The sequence below is a fragment of the Clupea harengus genome, chromosome 1, assembly GCF_900700415.2.
Source record: "Clupea harengus chromosome 1, Ch_v2.0.2, whole genome shotgun sequence".
NCBI classification, from domain to species: Eukaryota; Metazoa; Chordata; class Actinopteri; order Clupeiformes; family Clupeidae; genus Clupea; species Clupea harengus.
This window is the reverse complement of record NC_045152.1, coordinates 17773467-17789822: the sequence shown is the minus strand read 5'-3', so window position 1 is coordinate 17789822 and position 16356 is coordinate 17773467. Positions and strand designations below refer to the sequence as shown.

The 16356-nt window shown below is 44.6% G+C and overlaps 2 protein-coding genes across 2 annotated transcripts in view; one reads left to right on the top strand and one right to left on the bottom strand.

The window, feature by feature from the left end:
- The first annotated feature begins 1016 nt into the window (after positions 1-1016).
- On the top strand, positions 1017-9271 carry LOC105891854 (voltage-dependent calcium channel gamma-5 subunit). The gene is made up of 6 exons (XM_031569254.1): positions 1017-1341; positions 3440-3693; positions 5282-5368; positions 6004-6144; positions 6253-6398; positions 7386-9271. Exons 2-6 carry the CDS (start codon positions 3498-3500, stop codon positions 7641-7643), a joined length of 828 nt encoding a protein of 275 aa, XP_031425114.1. The 5' UTR covers positions 1017-1341; positions 3440-3497; the 3' UTR covers positions 7644-9271.
- A 2466-nt stretch (positions 9272-11737) lies between these two features.
- cyth3b (cytohesin 3b) overlaps positions 11738-16356 on the bottom strand; it is a 32301-nt gene continuing 27682 nt past the window's right edge. Inside the window, exons 12-13 of the mRNA XM_031569243.2 lie at positions 15607-15761; positions 11738-13433 (exon numbers count right to left, since the gene is read on the bottom strand). Coding sequence (XP_031425103.1) covers positions 13361-13433; positions 15607-15761 — 228 coding nt within the window. The 3' untranslated portion in view covers positions 11738-13360. The remainder of the gene's footprint in view (positions 13434-15606; positions 15762-16356) is intronic.

The following is a 16356-nucleotide window of genomic DNA, read 5'->3' as shown; positions in this document are numbered from 1 at the left end:
TAACTTTCTTTACAACCTATTTCGCCTCGTCATAGGCCAAAAAAAAAGAAGAAAAGTCTTTGCTTTGCTTAGCGCCTCTCAGTCAAATGATGCAACCTTTTTGCACCACCTCAGGAAGGGATCTTGAGTCCATAAACCAAGTTTTATGTCATCAAAGAGTTGCTGAGATATGATCTTTCTGTCAGCATCATGTATTGCAATACAAAAACAATGGAGTGAATATTTCATGTGGGTTGTGTATTTATTCACAAACTGGAACCTTTTTCCAACACCTTACATGCTGTATCAGCCATGTGGGGCTACAATCATGCCGTTTCAGGTGGATTGGAGAAGTACAACGTTGACCAAAATTCAGCAGAAAAAATTGTTCTGCATGGTTTCCTAGCTACCTACGAACACACAATGAGACGCAGAGCTGGTCAATGTAGGTGTGGTCTGCAATTGTAATCACGTAGTACAGTTTATGTCAAATTCAGCAAAGTGCTCTTCACAGTCCTCAGCAGTATTTCAGTTCAGTATTTGCCTTCAAAAAAGTATTTGCGTCCTGGCTCTGAGAATGGGAAACAAACATAGTGGCTCTGACCGAGCCATAAACAATTCCAGCCAATTAACACGGTGCTTCAGGAGCATGGAAGGGAGGGGTGTAATTTGATTTGCTGTTGAGCACAACTATCGCAAAACCGAATCCCCGACTTTATCTCAGTCGAATGAGAAAAAAGAACGTTAAGAAAAGCCAAGGGAATGAAAGGAACGACTTGGAAGGTGGGCATTCTCGTTCACTGAAAATATTAGTTTAAAAAGACAAAATCGTTCAGGAATGCTGCATTTCTAATTTTAGTCTGAACTAGTAGGCTACAAACGCGCTTAACTTGCACTTCAGCAGTTACATTCCTGCACTTCTTTTTCCTTTCTAGGTCGTTTTTCTCATTCTTATGTAAAGTAGTATTTATTGTTACACCATGATTTTTATTGCTCTTAGCTTGACTGTTCTCTCCCTTGTACGTCGCTTTGGACAAAAGCGTCTGCTAAATAACTAAATGTAAATGTAAAATGTAACAAATCCACCTGAGTAGCACACTGAGGCACGCTCTGCGCGGGAATGACAAAAAAATCATTTTAGTTCAGCCCTAACCGCACTGCAGCCGAGAGGAACCTAACCTAATACAATTCACATCTGTGTCCCTGTGGATTGCTTCTGAACACAGCGACACCAAGCACAACTGGCGTGCTCCACAGACCGCACCGTGAACTCATACTCTCTTCTCCAGACAGCTTAGAGGAGCAGAGATTTACTTGACCACCGTACGAACGGAATATACGCACAGCAGCTCACAACTCCAGGTAAAAGTTTCCTCATGCATGCCTTGTTTATTATTTAGGGGGCTTTCTACTGTTGTGTGCAGGGATGCATGGGTGTCAATACATTACTGGCATCAGCTGTCATTTCAAAGGGTAGACTAATAGATGCAGATGGACCGTGAAGTCTCACTTGACACAGTGATTTAGCGCTTATTAGAGTCGCGTGATTAAACTTGAAATTATTTAATATTTCAGCAGGCCTATGAGTTCAGTATGTGCCCGATTAACACAGGGTTCGAAATGAGTTGTCGGTTGCTGCTGAGCTGACAATCACGGAGATTTTCCACTGAGATGTTATTTCAGAACAATAAAGTTAATTATTTTGATTTGAAATGTAAAGTTGAAATGTAAAGTGGTTATTGTCAGTACCAGCTCAACTATCTTACCACACATTAAATTGTTCAGCTGTCGTCTGTCTCCAACAGCTGCATATCATTTCGGTACCAGTTAAAATAACCTAGCAACACAAATCATGTTGTGGTTATGGGTGCCCTTATGAGGATATTAAGCCAGATTTTGTTCTATAGTGCAGTCATACTGATTCGAATAAAACTGACACCTTTACAGACACCTGTTTAAATACCTCTATAGTGTGCTTAGGAAAGCATAAGAGAGAGTTGAAATCATACAATTTCATTGACATGAAACATAAACAAATTGTAGCCTATACACTAGACTAGACCTCATTGAATTAGATGCCATAACTTTGCACATTTATGTTATGTGAGTCTCTATAGACCTACAGGTGATAATGTAAGTAGGTTTAGTGTGTATTGTTTTTGTGCAATTTTGTTCGATTCCTGTAAATAAAGTATCAAAGTGTGCACTTGCTTTTATATACTGACATTAGGAAAGACCGTAGAGGAGTCTTTGGGTTTGGCCTCCAGATTAAGGTGAAGTTCTAACGGACACTTCCTGGGAGACGTCACCCTCTGGTGTCGGGCTGCAGCAGCAGAAATGACCAGTTCTATGATGGGTTGGCCAATCAGAATCCAGAACATAATGACCAGTTCTATGATGGGTTGGCCAATCAGAATCCATAACATAATGACCAGTTCTATGATGGGTTGGCCAATCAGAATCCAGAACATAATGACCAGTTCTATGATGGGTTGGCCAATCAGAATCCAGAACATAATGACCAGTTCTATGATGGGTTGGCCAATCAGTATCCAGAACATAATGACCAGTTCTATGATGGGTTGGCCAATCAGAATCCATAACATAATGACCAGTTCTATGATGGGTTGGCCAATCAGAATCCAGAACATAATGACCAGTTCTATGATGGGTTGCTCTAGAAGTAGCATTGTAACTGCTGGTATGCTGTAGTGGATGGGAGACTCACTCTGTGTTAATTGCAATGGTTCAGGAAAAACGTGGTGAGGATTCTTTAGGATTCACGCATTTGCGTGGGAGTCTCTGAGGCTCTGCGTAGTCTTTTAATAGACAGTGGGCCTTCTTTATCGTCGGGTGCTTTTAAATGATCAACATTTTACCGTGCCTTTGCTAGAAATAAACACGGTCTCTTAGGTGCAGGGTGGGATGAGTACAGAGGATATGTAACACAATATGAAGCTACTGCTCTGAAATTCAAGTGAGTCAACAGTCTTAGACAAAGACTTCAGAGATGTATTCTCTCTCTTTCTCTCTCTCTTTCTCTCTCTCTCTCTCTCTTGCTCCCTTGCACGTTTGTGTGTGTGTGTCTGAGAGAAAGAGAAAGAGATGGAAGGAGGGAGTGTGTGTTTCTCTATATTTTCACACAAAAACACAACCACAAAACGTTTGAGGACAGTCCAACTTCCAAGAATGGATGCGTTTGCTGTTGTAGATTTCTATGTTCTGTTTCGGGGACGCATGTTCCGAAATGTGCATGTGTTTTATGTACTCTGAAATGAAATGTGTATACTTTTATATACTAAATACAGTCTGTATTAAATATCATGGCAAAGGAATGATACACTTCAGTATCCTAATAGAGCCCAAGGACAGTTTGAAACATACTGACACATGCAGTGTACATGTGTTCTCATAGTCCACACATGTATGTGTGATCTGTTTCGTGCGTGTGCTTCCACAGGTGCTGTGTGCGTGTGTGCTGCTTGCTTTGGCACCCTTTTGCAGACTGTGGGAGCAGCATGAGCGTGTGTGGGAGGAAGGCACTGACGCTGCTGAGCAGTGTGCTGGCAGTGAGCGGCCTGGGCCTGCTGGGGGTGGCCGTCAGCACCGACTACTGGCTCTACCTGGAGAAAGGCGTCATCCTGCCGCTCAACCAGAGCACCGACATACGCATGTCCCTGCACTCAGGCCTCTGGAGGGTCTGCTTCCTGGCAGGTCAGACCTGGAGATGAAGCAAACATCCTTGGGGACAGAGATCATGTCATGTGACTGTAAAAATAAAAAAAAGAGGTGTCTTGAAATGTGCTCATTGTAAAGGAGTAAAATTAATATTTGGCTGTGTTAGTAAAAGGGCTTAGGAGGAAGCAAGGGAATACAGGAAGACACCAATACTGTTGCCATGTTAGTAAAGATCTGGGGAGAGTTTAGGATTGGAGGAGTTTGCTTGTGTTTGCGTAGGCAGTGCTTCTATTTCACATGTCAACAAACACAGTCTTTGCTCAGTAAAGTGTTTCCCTTTTTTGTATTCTGGCCGTAAAAACCTCAGCACTAGCCCCTGATGTTTGAGGATATGGAGGCTGTGCCATGCTGTGTTACATCACACCCAACCAGAAAGTGCTGGCTCACAGCATGGGACCAAAGTGCCACCCAGAGCTGTCTTCTGTCTCCTTCACTAACAATGCAGCAGATTTAGCAGCACCAGACAACCCCTCATTACATGGGTGCTACTCAAAGCATGGTCACAAGCTGCCTCCCTGACAACTATCACCATGGCAATAGCAAAAAGGCATTTTAAGGGGAGTGGGTGTTTCTTTTTTTGGGGGGGGGGGGGGGTTTGATCATGGTTTCAGAGCAGTGCCACCAGCTCACTGCATGGGTTTGTTATGCGCTGGAAACCTGGTGGACATCATTACTTGGTTGAAATTCCAATATTTCAACAGACTGAAATTCTAACCTGCCTCAAAGTGGCCTCTTCACTGCAGGCATGGTGATTGATGAGGGATCTTCCTTTCCAGTCTCCTCACCGGGACAGCATCATTGTGTTCTGGCACAACTATGGTATCTCACATTCCAAATTTGCCAAGACTATCAGACAACATGCTGAAAAGATCACATCATTGCTGTTTGACCAACTACTGACAATGTAAATCGCTATTTGACAATGTGCAGGTAAAAAAATAACGTTAACAAACTCTGGGTGAAAACATGAACACGAACAACATGTTATGGTCCTACTTCAGGGAAAGTAGCTTATAGTTTGTGAGTTAACTAGATTCAGGAGAAAGAATGCAATGTATGGGTCAACTGAGTTCCTAACAACAGGTAGCCTGATGATTTGTGACTTGCATTCTTGTGATCTTTTTCGTCTTCTAGGATGTTCTGTTCTGTTCTATACATGACTATGTGTAGCTTCATTCTGTAGAAGATGATCAAATCAGCCTAAATCCCTGTCTGGGAGCACTAGAATCATGATGGAGAGATTTCTTGTAGAATTCACTGCAAACATAAACTTGCAACTTTTCAAAAAGTCAAGAGAAAAGTAAGTGGTTAATTATATAGGATTGAGTGGAAATATTTTCCATATGCTGTTTTTCAACTACTGAGACACGTACACTTGGTGTCGAACAATAAGCCTATTTCTACTTTAGAATTGATCAGATAGTGTGTAGCGTTGGAAGGCAGAGAGTGCTTTACTACCTCCATCTACTGTGTCCCCTCAGCCTAACTTGTGTTCTCTCCTGAACGTTTCCCCAATCTTTCCAATCAGTTCCAGTGTGACACGTGTCTCCTTGCTCTCCCTCAGGTGAGGAGATGGGTCGCTGCTTCACCATCGAGTACGTCATGCCCATGAATGTGCAGCTCAAGACGGAGTCCACCGTCAGCGTCCTCAGTGAGTCCCTCTGCTCTCTCTTCCTGCCTGGTGCGGCTCATATACTCCACTCTGGGTTGGGAGGCGCTGGATGATGGTAATGTCTGTCTCTGCTGCCCTCTGCTGGTGTGTCAGGCATACCTATGAATTGTAGGCCGTCTTCAGGATCAGTGGAAACTGGTGGAAGTAGTTATAGGGGTAACATTTGGTAGAACCATTGACAGTGTAGCCCTGCACTCCATTACTGAAGACATGTTTAAGTTCAGAAGCAGTAAAACCAGCAAGACTACTCTCTTTCTAAGTAATGCAAGATTTAACTCAAACTACATTTAAGTGCAATTATGTGATTTTTTTATAAATCATTTTTAAAATGTTTAAAATATTGGAATATAAATATGGTAGCCAAAAAGAAGCAAACTAGCGTCTAGATGTTTTGTTGAGCTGAGTTTGCTATCTGATGCCATGGCAGTGATGTCATCGCTATATTGACGGGTTTGACGTTTCTGTAGTGGGGCTGGCAGTATTCATGAGTGGATGAGCCATTAGTGTTAGTAAGCACATCTAAGAATGACAGCAAAGTAATGCCTTGTAGTATTACGCATCAATGGCAGCTTTCAGAGTAATGAGTGTTTTGTTTTCTGTTTGTTCCTGTTGAGATATGATCCGTTCAGCCACGCCCTTTCCCCTGGTCAGCCTCTTCTTCATGTTCATCGGCTTCGTGCTCAACAACGTCGGCCATATCAGGCCGCACCGCACCATCCTAGCATTCGTCTCCGGAATATTCTTCATCCTCTCAGGTTCCCATCCACACCTTCTCTCTTTCTCTCTTTCTCTCTACCTAGTACTTCCACACTTAACTCTCCTTTGGTGTTTGTTCCTGTCTCCTGTCTTCTCTGCCTCTGCAGGCCTGTCCCTGGTGGTGGGTCTGGTTCTGTACATCTCCAGTATTAATTATGAGATGATGAACAGGACCAGGAGCAGTGAGGCCTATCTCAGCTACAAGTACGGCTGGTCGTTCGCCTTCGCTGCCATCTCCTTCCTCCTGACTGAGGTGAGTCTCACGTCTGCCCCTCACCTGTCTGTAGTCCTGACTGAGGTGAGTCTCCTGTCTGTAGTCCTGACTGAGGTGAGTCTCACGTCTGTACCTCACCTGTCTGTAGTCCTGAGGCTGGGTCCTGGCTAAGACTCGGCCGTCATGTAGCATTAAACTCTTTCACAGACTGTGATGGACCGAGCCTCGGTTCCTCAGCCTCTAAATGGGGTAGAGGACAATATGCAGCAGAAGAAAAGCTCTATTAAAAATACCTGCTAAGCCTCTAAATGATGTAGAGGACAAAAATCAGCAGTCAAAACAAAAGGTGCAAGACTTGACTCCCCCAACCAGACAGAACAATGAACATATATACACCTGGCGGCCAGCACCATTTCCACACCCAGGGGGGTAGACACAAAAACTAAACAATACACAATGACAAGACAGACCCCGAGACACAAACATAGCATTCACTCACAATCATAAAACAAAGAGATAACTATGTAATAAATAATGTCTCAAAGGTTTGTAAAACCAACCACTTTATCCAGGTGGTCTGGCCCAGACCATTTTTCGTGTCCCCTCTGCCAGTCCAGGCAATTAGCAGTCTCCATGAGGTGGATCCAATTGTAATCAGTGGTATGAGTGTTTGTGTGTGCAAACCATGTCTGTTTGAGTGCGCTAGTGGTTGCAAAGATGGGGCAGAAGGGTGCAGTTCATGTGCGGTCGCACCACGACCGTCACACAGACAGAGGTCAAATGTCACAGTGTAAAAGAGCAAACATGTCTTACCACTCTATACCAACTATGGTACAATAAAAAAGCTCCCAACAGAACAGGTTATGAGCTTTTAAGTGCATTTCAAGACACTTAAGTGATTTGATCATTATCTGTCCCCATTTTTTTTCTCACACTATCTTTCTCTGTGTCGCTCTGTGTGTCTCTCTCTCTCTCTCTCTCTGTCTCTCTCTTATATCTCTTTCCCTCTGTATCTGTCTCCTCCAGAGTGCAGGGGTGATGTCCGTCTACCTCTTCATGAGGCGCTACGCGGCAGAGGAGCTGTACCGCGCTCACCCGAGCTTCTACCGGCCACGGCTGAGCGACTGCTCCGACCACTCGGGCCAGTTCCTGCACCCGGAGGCGTGGGCACGGGGACGCAGCCCCTCAGACCTGTCCAGCGAGGCCTCGCTCCAGATGAGCGCCAGCTACCCCGCCCTGCTCAAGTGTCCCAAGTACGAGCAGGTCACCTCCTCCCCGTGCTGAGAGCCTCTCCACCTCACGGCCCCACCGGAGACCAGAGGGGGGAGAGGTGTGAGACTGGAGAAGATGGAGCTGAGAGAGTGAAGAGTGAGTGCACTGAAAAAAGATGACAGCGATGGACAGATGGATGAGTTGAGAGGCACCTGTTTGTACTCCTTATAGAGGGAAGGGTCTCTCTGGTTCTGTCTGTCTGTCTGTCTGTCTGTCTTCCTTTCTTTTCCCTGGTCATGTTCATTGCTTTCAGAGGTTCTAGCTGTCTCTTAAATGAGGTTGAGTGAGTGTGCTCTGAGCTATAAGTGGGGGTGGTGTTTGTTCGGTCAGGCATTGTTTAATAATGTATCAAAGCAGCTGTGTTGTAAACGCTTCTACCTCTGCAAAGGTACAGTGGCTAGGGAAGCAAGTGGAGAATGGTGAGCTGCAGTACCTGCCAAATCCTGCAGGTGGCAGCCAAGAGCCATAACTCAAAATAATCAGTCATTGAGCTCAGAAGAGCGGAGGGTAAATTCATTTGGGAAATGGCCTGATCTGAAGCACTAAAGAAATCACTTCTATTAATGCTGTTTGCAGAACACCACGGTCAAACTCTTCAGGGGTTAGCAGAGCTGTTGCTTTAGACCGCTGTGGTGCAGCTGCTGTCTCAAAGGGACATCTATTTTACAACATGATTTAATTACTTTCAAGTGGACCCACACATTTTTTTTTAAACTATTTCCTTATTTGATTTCTATTAATTTCATTCTCTTTTATAATCCTCATGTGTCTTGCTTGCCTTTTTGTCTAGCTCTGTCTAGTACTTTTTGGATTTGCCTTCCTTTTCAGTCTTCTGTTATCTCTTATATATCTATATTTAAGCACTTTCACTCTTTTGTTTGTCCCTGTGAAGCACCATAATGTGTGTTTGTGCATGAATGGTGCTGTACAAATCGTATTTACTGTCATCCTCCAACATCTGGGACAGTCCTTCTCATGAACTAAAGCTTTCTCCGTGTGGACATGTGTTCATATCTTATGTATGTTAAGTGTTAATTAAACTAGTCAGGCTGAGTGTCTAGAGACACTGCTTACTATCCACTAATTACTGCAGCCTTGCAAACGGATGCTTCTGCTGTCTGTGCAGCCTGTTCAAAGGGTGTGATCTAAGCATCTCTCTGCCAGATTTCATATCAATGAATGAATGAATGGATGTCTGTGATGTTATATCACGACAACAAATCCACACAGATATACAGTATGCTAACTGTCTCTGTTGCCTTACATCTCCTTCAAAAGTAAAACTGACGAGGCTGACACCTCTTCACGTTTATAGTCAGTTTCTCATCTGCACAGTAGACCAGTTTCCTCTCCGTATTTATGGCTGATGTAAATAAAGCAGCTGTGAGCTACACGGCCATGTCCTCTGAATAACTCCTTAGTTCTTAGATCTTGTCATCTTGCACACTGCTTTCATCTCAGATGCCTCACGATCCCTCGCAGCGGTTCATTCCATGGTGTGTTACATAGAGCTCCAGTTCTTAAATACTGTGTCAGTTTTTACAGCTTCTCACATAGATGGTACCTAAAATGTATTTAATGTGTGTACATTCATCTTTTTGCACTACAATTTTTTTCTCTTTTTTCTACCCTTTTTCTCCATTATCCGGTATTTAATTTATTTATTCTCTAAGTTGAACGGACATTGAGCACAAAGAATTTCATTACTGATAAATGCTGTTCATGAGTATATGATAATAAACTTGAACTTGAACTATAGAGATGTGAATTCAATTTACATTGTATAGAGATAATCAGGACAGAATATTTCTAACCATTAATCCATACTTTCATGTATTTCAGTGGATTTATTTCTAAGCAGATGTTTAGCTTTTTATACATGAACTGCAGAAAATGTACATGTTGAGGCTAAACGTTATGTACATGTTAAATTAATCTTGTGTGTGTGACTGTGTAATTAGTGTCGATAATCTGTGGATAATGTTTTCTGCTATAAATCTCTCAGTTCATACTTTTTCATAAATGTTCTTACTTGTAGCGGTTTTGTAGTGTCTTTTATAGAGGAAACATTTTAAAGGTGTAGTCCACAATGTTAATCCCATACAATATTTGTCCAATTCAGCTAATTGCTCCCCTAGCCGTCTGTTCTGTGTTTGTGCTAAAAAACCTCCAGTGTTCAAACACAGCCCTCTAAACCTCCAGTGTTCATACACAGCCCTTTAAACCTCCAATGTTCATACAGCCCTCTAAACCTCCAGTGTTCATACACAGCCCTGTAAACAAACACAGCCCTCTAAACCTCCAGTGTTCATACACAGCCCTTTAAACCTCTAGTGTTCATACAGCCCTCTAAACCTCCAGTGTTCATACACAGCCCTTTAAACCTCCAGTGTTCAAACCTCCAGTGTTCATACACAGCCCTCTAAACCTCCAGTGTTCATACACAGCCCTTTAAACCTCCAGTGTTCAAACCTCCAGTGTTCATACACAGCCCTCTGAACCTCACAGCCCTCTAAACCTCCAGTGTTCAAACACAGCCCTTTAAACCTCCAATGTTCATACAGCCCTCTAAACCTCCAGTGTTCATACACAGCCTTTTAAACCTCCAATGTTCATACAGCCCTCTAAACCTCCAGTGTTCATACACAGACCTTTAAACCTCCAATGTTCATACAGCCCTCTAAACCTCCAGTGTTCATACACAGCCCTTTAAACCTCCAGTGTTCATACACAGACCTTTAAACCTCCAGTGTTCATACAGCCCTTTAAACCTCCAATGTTCATACAGCCCTCTAAACCTCCAGTGTTCATACACAGCCCTTTAAACCTCCAATGTTCATACAGCCCTCTAAACCTCCAGTGTTCATACACAGCCCTTTAAACCTCCAGTGTTCATACACAGCCCTTTAAACCTCCAGTGTTCATGCACAGCCCTTCAAACCTCCAGTGTTCAAACCTCCAATGTTCATACAGCCCTCTAAACCTCCAGTGTTCATACACAGCCCTTTAAACCTCCAGTGTTCATACACAGCCCTTTAAACCTCCAGTGTTCATACACAGCCCTCTAAACCTCCAGTGTTCATACACAGCCCTCTGAACCTCACAGCCCTCTAAACCTCCAGTGTTCAAACACAGCCCTCTGAACCTCACAGCCCTCTAAACCTCCAGTGTTCAAACACAGCCCTGTAAACCTCCAGTGTTCAAACACAGCCCTGTAAACCTCCAGTGTTCAAACACAGCCCTGTAAATAGGAGACAAACATAGTGGCTCGGACTGAGCCATAAACAATCCCAGCCAATCAGCACAGTGCTTCAGGGGCACGGAAGAGAGAAGTGTTTGATTGGCTGTTGAGCTCAAATATCAACTACCTTTCTCAAAAAAAAAAAACACGGACTGCATCTTCAAAACTTCCATATTGCACTTCATGATATTTTGATATGATTAGACGAGTGTTTTCAGTCCCATCCAGCAAAGAGATGGCACATAAACAGGACTTGGGAGTGTATCAGGGTCATTCTTACACCTTTAATGCCACTGAAGTCTTTTGCAGTCTCCTCACATGTCCTTCTATCCCCTCGCATGTGCTGCAGTATGATGTTCTATGCATACTGCTGCTAAATATGGAAATCTTTCAAACGTTTTTCTGTAATTAGCAATGAGCTCATCTCTATCCATGCACTCTCTTTTAGGTGCTGGTCTGCTCACACCTGTGTGCGGGTGTGTGTGCCCCCTTGGTTTACTCTCGTCCATTTCCTGTGCAGTGCTACAGGGCTACAGGGCTGAGTTGAGTTCCAGTGTTCTTCTTTTTTACACACACACCCTCCCCCAGCGTCATAAACAAACACAATTCCGCCTCCTCTTTTTATCTCTCTCTTACACACACACACACTCACACACAGTCATGGACACTTCCTCTCCTTGCTCTTCCCCCTTCTCCCTTCTCTCTTTCTTTCTCTCTCTCTCTCTCTCTCTCTCTCTCTCAGCCTCACTTCACCCTCTCTCATGTCAATTAAAAGCTGATCCATGCCTAAGAGGTGTTTAATAATGAAGAAGAGAATCTGGGTCATGTGTGAAGTGCAACAGATGCTTCTTGCAGGCGAGGAGGCGGCTTTTCTCAATCTTTTTATGTTCTCACATGTAATGTACAGTATGACCAATAGCTTTTACAGACATTAAAAAAGTGGACTAGTTCAAGGCTCCATGGGGCTGTAGAGGCTTATAGTCTGCCCTGTAACCGGGCTCATATCATTTTACAAACGTTTAGATATCTACTAGAAGTGAGAAAGAAGGAAAGACAGAAATGTCTGTATGATTGTAATCATTAGCATAATCATAGTCATCATAATCATCATCATTACAGTATCATCATCATAATCATAACATCTATCGAAAATAAAAGCTTCCTCACACTGTTGTTTTCACATTAGTGATGATTAAGGCTGCTGGACAAAACACCTCAATCTGAGGCCTTAGTTGAGACAGCTCACTCTTACTGCCAGGGCCCATTAGAAAAGGACATTGGCAATGGCGACGAACTGCATCATTTCACTACTTCAGCCACATACTAATTGAGTTGACAACAGGGCTTGTATATATTGCAAGTGTAATACACACAGTCCACAAAAAAAGTAGATACAATTTTTATACATTATGTACACATAACTTAGGTCTATAGTTTAACAGTTAACAATAATTGGTCAAATCTGAACATTTTTTCACAGAGAAAATAAATATTTAGAAAAGATATTCAAATATATTGTTTCATATGGGAAACACAACAGCAAGCAATTTCTTAATAGGAAACTAAAGGGGGGGGGGGGGGCAATACATCATACTGACACTCGCTGTAGATTTGGCTGTCTAAGGATTGAGCTTAAATTCACTGGTTACTAACTTCCCCCCAAAGTAATGGACATATCAATTTCCTGTTAACACAAGGTCTGAAATCAGTCCAGCTGACTTTAAAATTGTAGTATTGAGTACCAGGATTGTTCGACTAATAAAAATGACAACCATACTCTGGCACACTGAAAACAGAACAGACTGAGATAGCTTTGTCTTAATTCAGGTGGGTTCAGATAAAGCACTAGCTCAGTGGGAAACCCCTCACAGGGAATGACTGGGACTGAAGACCACAGAAACAAGACATGAGAAGTCCAGTCGACACTTGGTATAGCAATCAAATATAGTTAGCATTAGCTCTTATGCGATCATTCCTTTGTATACATACTTACATACATACATACACACATACACACACACATACACATGCATGCATGTCCAAAATAAGAGATTAACCACAATTTGTTTCTCCTGGAACTCAGAGAAACACAGGATGGGACTGTCTATAAACAGAGGAGTGGAGCAGACTAAACAGACACCCATGAGTCAGTGGGGTTTGTGTGCGGGGAGCGGGGAGCGTGGCGACATGTAGGGCAGATGGGGGATTTGGGGATGCCCACCGCAGTTGGTCCCATCGTGCCCCTGCTGGCCTCCAGTTTGTCACTGTCCAGGGGGTGGGTGAGGATCAGAGAGAGGGCATCCAGATTGGAGCGGGTCGTCCCGTGAGTCCGTGCCAGCTGTTGGTGCTCGGTGTGGGGGGGAGGGGGTGGAGTGTGTGTGTGTGTGTGTGTGTGTGTGTGTGTGTTTGGGCACGGGGTCATCTCTGAGCATGCAGAGGGGAGACCAGAGGGGTTAGTGTCGGGTAAGCGTTGGGCGGCCAAAGGGTCTCACTTCTTGTTGGCGATCCGTCGCTTCCTGGTGGCAAGCATGTCGTAGAAGGGATCCCTGCTGATGCTGGCTCTGTAGAGTCCAATTAAAGAAAGGAAGTCAAATAAATAACACTGAGCGAGTTAATGGGTGAAGGGGCGGGGGGACGGGACTTGAGCATCTTTGATATGGAAATGAAAGCACATTTCTGCAAAGCCCTGCCTTAACTAGATCAAAAAGAGGAAGACGCAAAAGAAGAAGACGGAGCAAAGTTTGTTGGGTGACCCAGTTTGGTTTCCATGGTTTCTGAAGCTCAAGCCTCCCACTCTCTCTCTCTCTCTCTCTCTCTCTCTCTCTCTCTCTCTCTCTCTCTCTCCCTCCTCCATCACCACATCGACGCCCCCACCACCCCCACCCTTCCCTACCTAACCTTAGCTCTTCCGTTTTCTCCATCTCCCCAGCTGTGGACTGCTCCCTGACCCCCACCCGCCACACTCTGACCACATATCATGTGAAAGAATAACAGGAACAAAGCCATCCATCTGAAACTGCACTGGCGCAGTGGATCATCTCCCCCTCTGCAGAGACCCGGGCACAGAAAGAGAAGAGGCTCTGGCAGAGCTTCACAGAGGAGGTTTTCACGGCTGGAAATCTTGTTAGCTCCGGCACACATTCAAACCCCCCCCAACCAAACCGAACCTAATGGAGATATCTTTCTGTGGCTTCTCCCTTTCTCTATCCCTGCAAGCAGTGCACATGAAAATAGGCTCAAAATCAGGACAGTATAGGAGAAGGAAGTGGTAAAGACAATACAGGCTATCAGATACACACCACTACATGAAAGATCTCTGCTTCTCAAACCTATACAGAGGTGAATGTGTGAGGGCAGATGTTACACCTGATATAACATACTAGCTGTACAGATGTTATAACATACTAGCTTGTAGTTTCAGAACCTAGACCATTCTTAGTGCAAATTTGTATTATAATGTCACACTTCAGTTTGATTTTGTAGCTTTTCTGCAAAAAGGTTTCCATTCGTTCCAAAAACACAAACTCCACTATACGGAAAAAAATGGGGGCACTTTGTCACATGTCTGCAAAGCATGATTAAAGATTAAAGCAGATATGGGAGAGATGGAAAACCATAACCATTCCTATTGGGCATAAAAAAAATATCAGATTGTGATAAAGCCCTCTTTCATCTGCCCAAATCCCTCATGGATGCTTCTGGAAAGAGATAACACGCTTGGTGGATCCTTGTTAGCATGGGGCTAGATTAGCACAGTGGTGGTGGTGTGTGTGTGTGTGTGTGTGTGTGTGTGTGTGTGTGTGTGTGTGTGTGTGTACAGAGTTCGGGGGGGCAGGGGGATGTGTTTAAGTTTTGGCCTGTTTAAGGGACTGAGCCTCCTGCTGTTGCTGCTGTTGGTTCTGGTGGTGATGCTTGCTACCCCCCTAACCTCCCCCTCCCCCCCAGGGTGCTATAAGCAGAGGCTAATCCTCCCCTTCTTTTGCCCATGAAAGCGCAGGGGAGGGATATATGTGTGGGGAAGGGTGGATGGCTTACAGTCACTGTGAGATATGTGATGAGCCTGCTGTTTCTCTACAAACAACCCTCACACGCCGAAATACCAGCAGCCCAGTCTGCCTTGCACCCCGCTGCATGCTACCAGCAGCCCAGTCTGCCTTGCACCCCACTGCATGCTACGGTGCAACATTCCAGCCTATTTCTATCCATGCATCTCTATCCGCTGCACATAGCTGCATTATCATCATGTTCTGCATCGCATAGCTGGAATCACATTTGGGATGTTAATAAAGAAACTCCAAGTAAAGCGAATGAATGGCAAGACAATGGAAAGTTCCAGAAAGCTGTATGCTAAGCCCTGTGTTCAGCGTTCCCACATAGCTGGGGCTGAGATCATTAAGGCCAATTACAGGAGTCAGTTGAAGCTGCTGAGGTGCATGAAATGCTAATGTTGCGCATTAATATTGGAGAGCCTGCCTCACTCAGCATGCAAAAAATGACTAAAGTAAATGTATATTTTATTTTCCTGTCTTCCAAACAAAGATAGTTTTGTAGAGGGGGGTAACGCCAGCTTCCAGCCTCTAGCTCTGCCTGGGGGGTTGGGGCAAAAGTTCAGCAGAATTCAACCCCTTTTCCACCGCATCCAGCCGAAGTGCTGCTGCCAAAAATCACTGCTCTGCCATTTTTGTGTGGTCGCAGAGTTTTAGAGAACACTAGTATTGGTGTGGGGGCTCTTACTTGATGGATTTGATCCACTCCTCCTTCTCCTCAGGCGTGGGGGCTGATATCCTGTAGACCACGTGGTTGCCCTCCACCACCCTTCCATCCGCCTCCGTCTTGCAGGCCTTGATGACCTGGCCCTTGTGGTTGGGGTTGTACAGCTCAAAGCAGTTCTGAGTGTGCCAGAGAGAGACAGAGACAGTGAGGAAGAGAGAGGAAGAGAGAGAGAGGAAGAGAGAGAGGAGTGACCCAAAGGTAAAAACTGCCCACACATACAGCTGGACACAAGGAAACCAATACTGCTCAGAAGCAGTTGTCACCAGGGCCTGAGGAATGGAGACAATGACCCAATACCATATTTAGTTTGGGACAGAATAAAAAAACTAGAGCACGTGGTCAGTTATCACAATTCAGTGGTCTGCATATTGTGCAAGTGTGAGGTCTGACGCTGTGGGTGAGGTATGATGCTGTGGGTGAGGTCTGATACTGGGGGTGAGGTATGACGCTGTGGGTGAGGTCTGACGCTGTGGGTGAGGTCTGACGCTGTGGGTGAGGTCTGACTCTGTGGATGAGGTCTGACGCTGTGGGTGAGGTCTGATACTGGGGGTGAGGTATGACGCTGTGGGTGAGGTCTGATGCTGGGGATGAGGTCTGATACTGGGGATGAGGTATGACGCTGTGGGTGAGGTCTGACACTGTGGGTGAGGTCTGACTCTGTGGATGAGGTCTGACGCTGTGGGTGAGGTCTGACTCTGTAGGTGAGGTCTG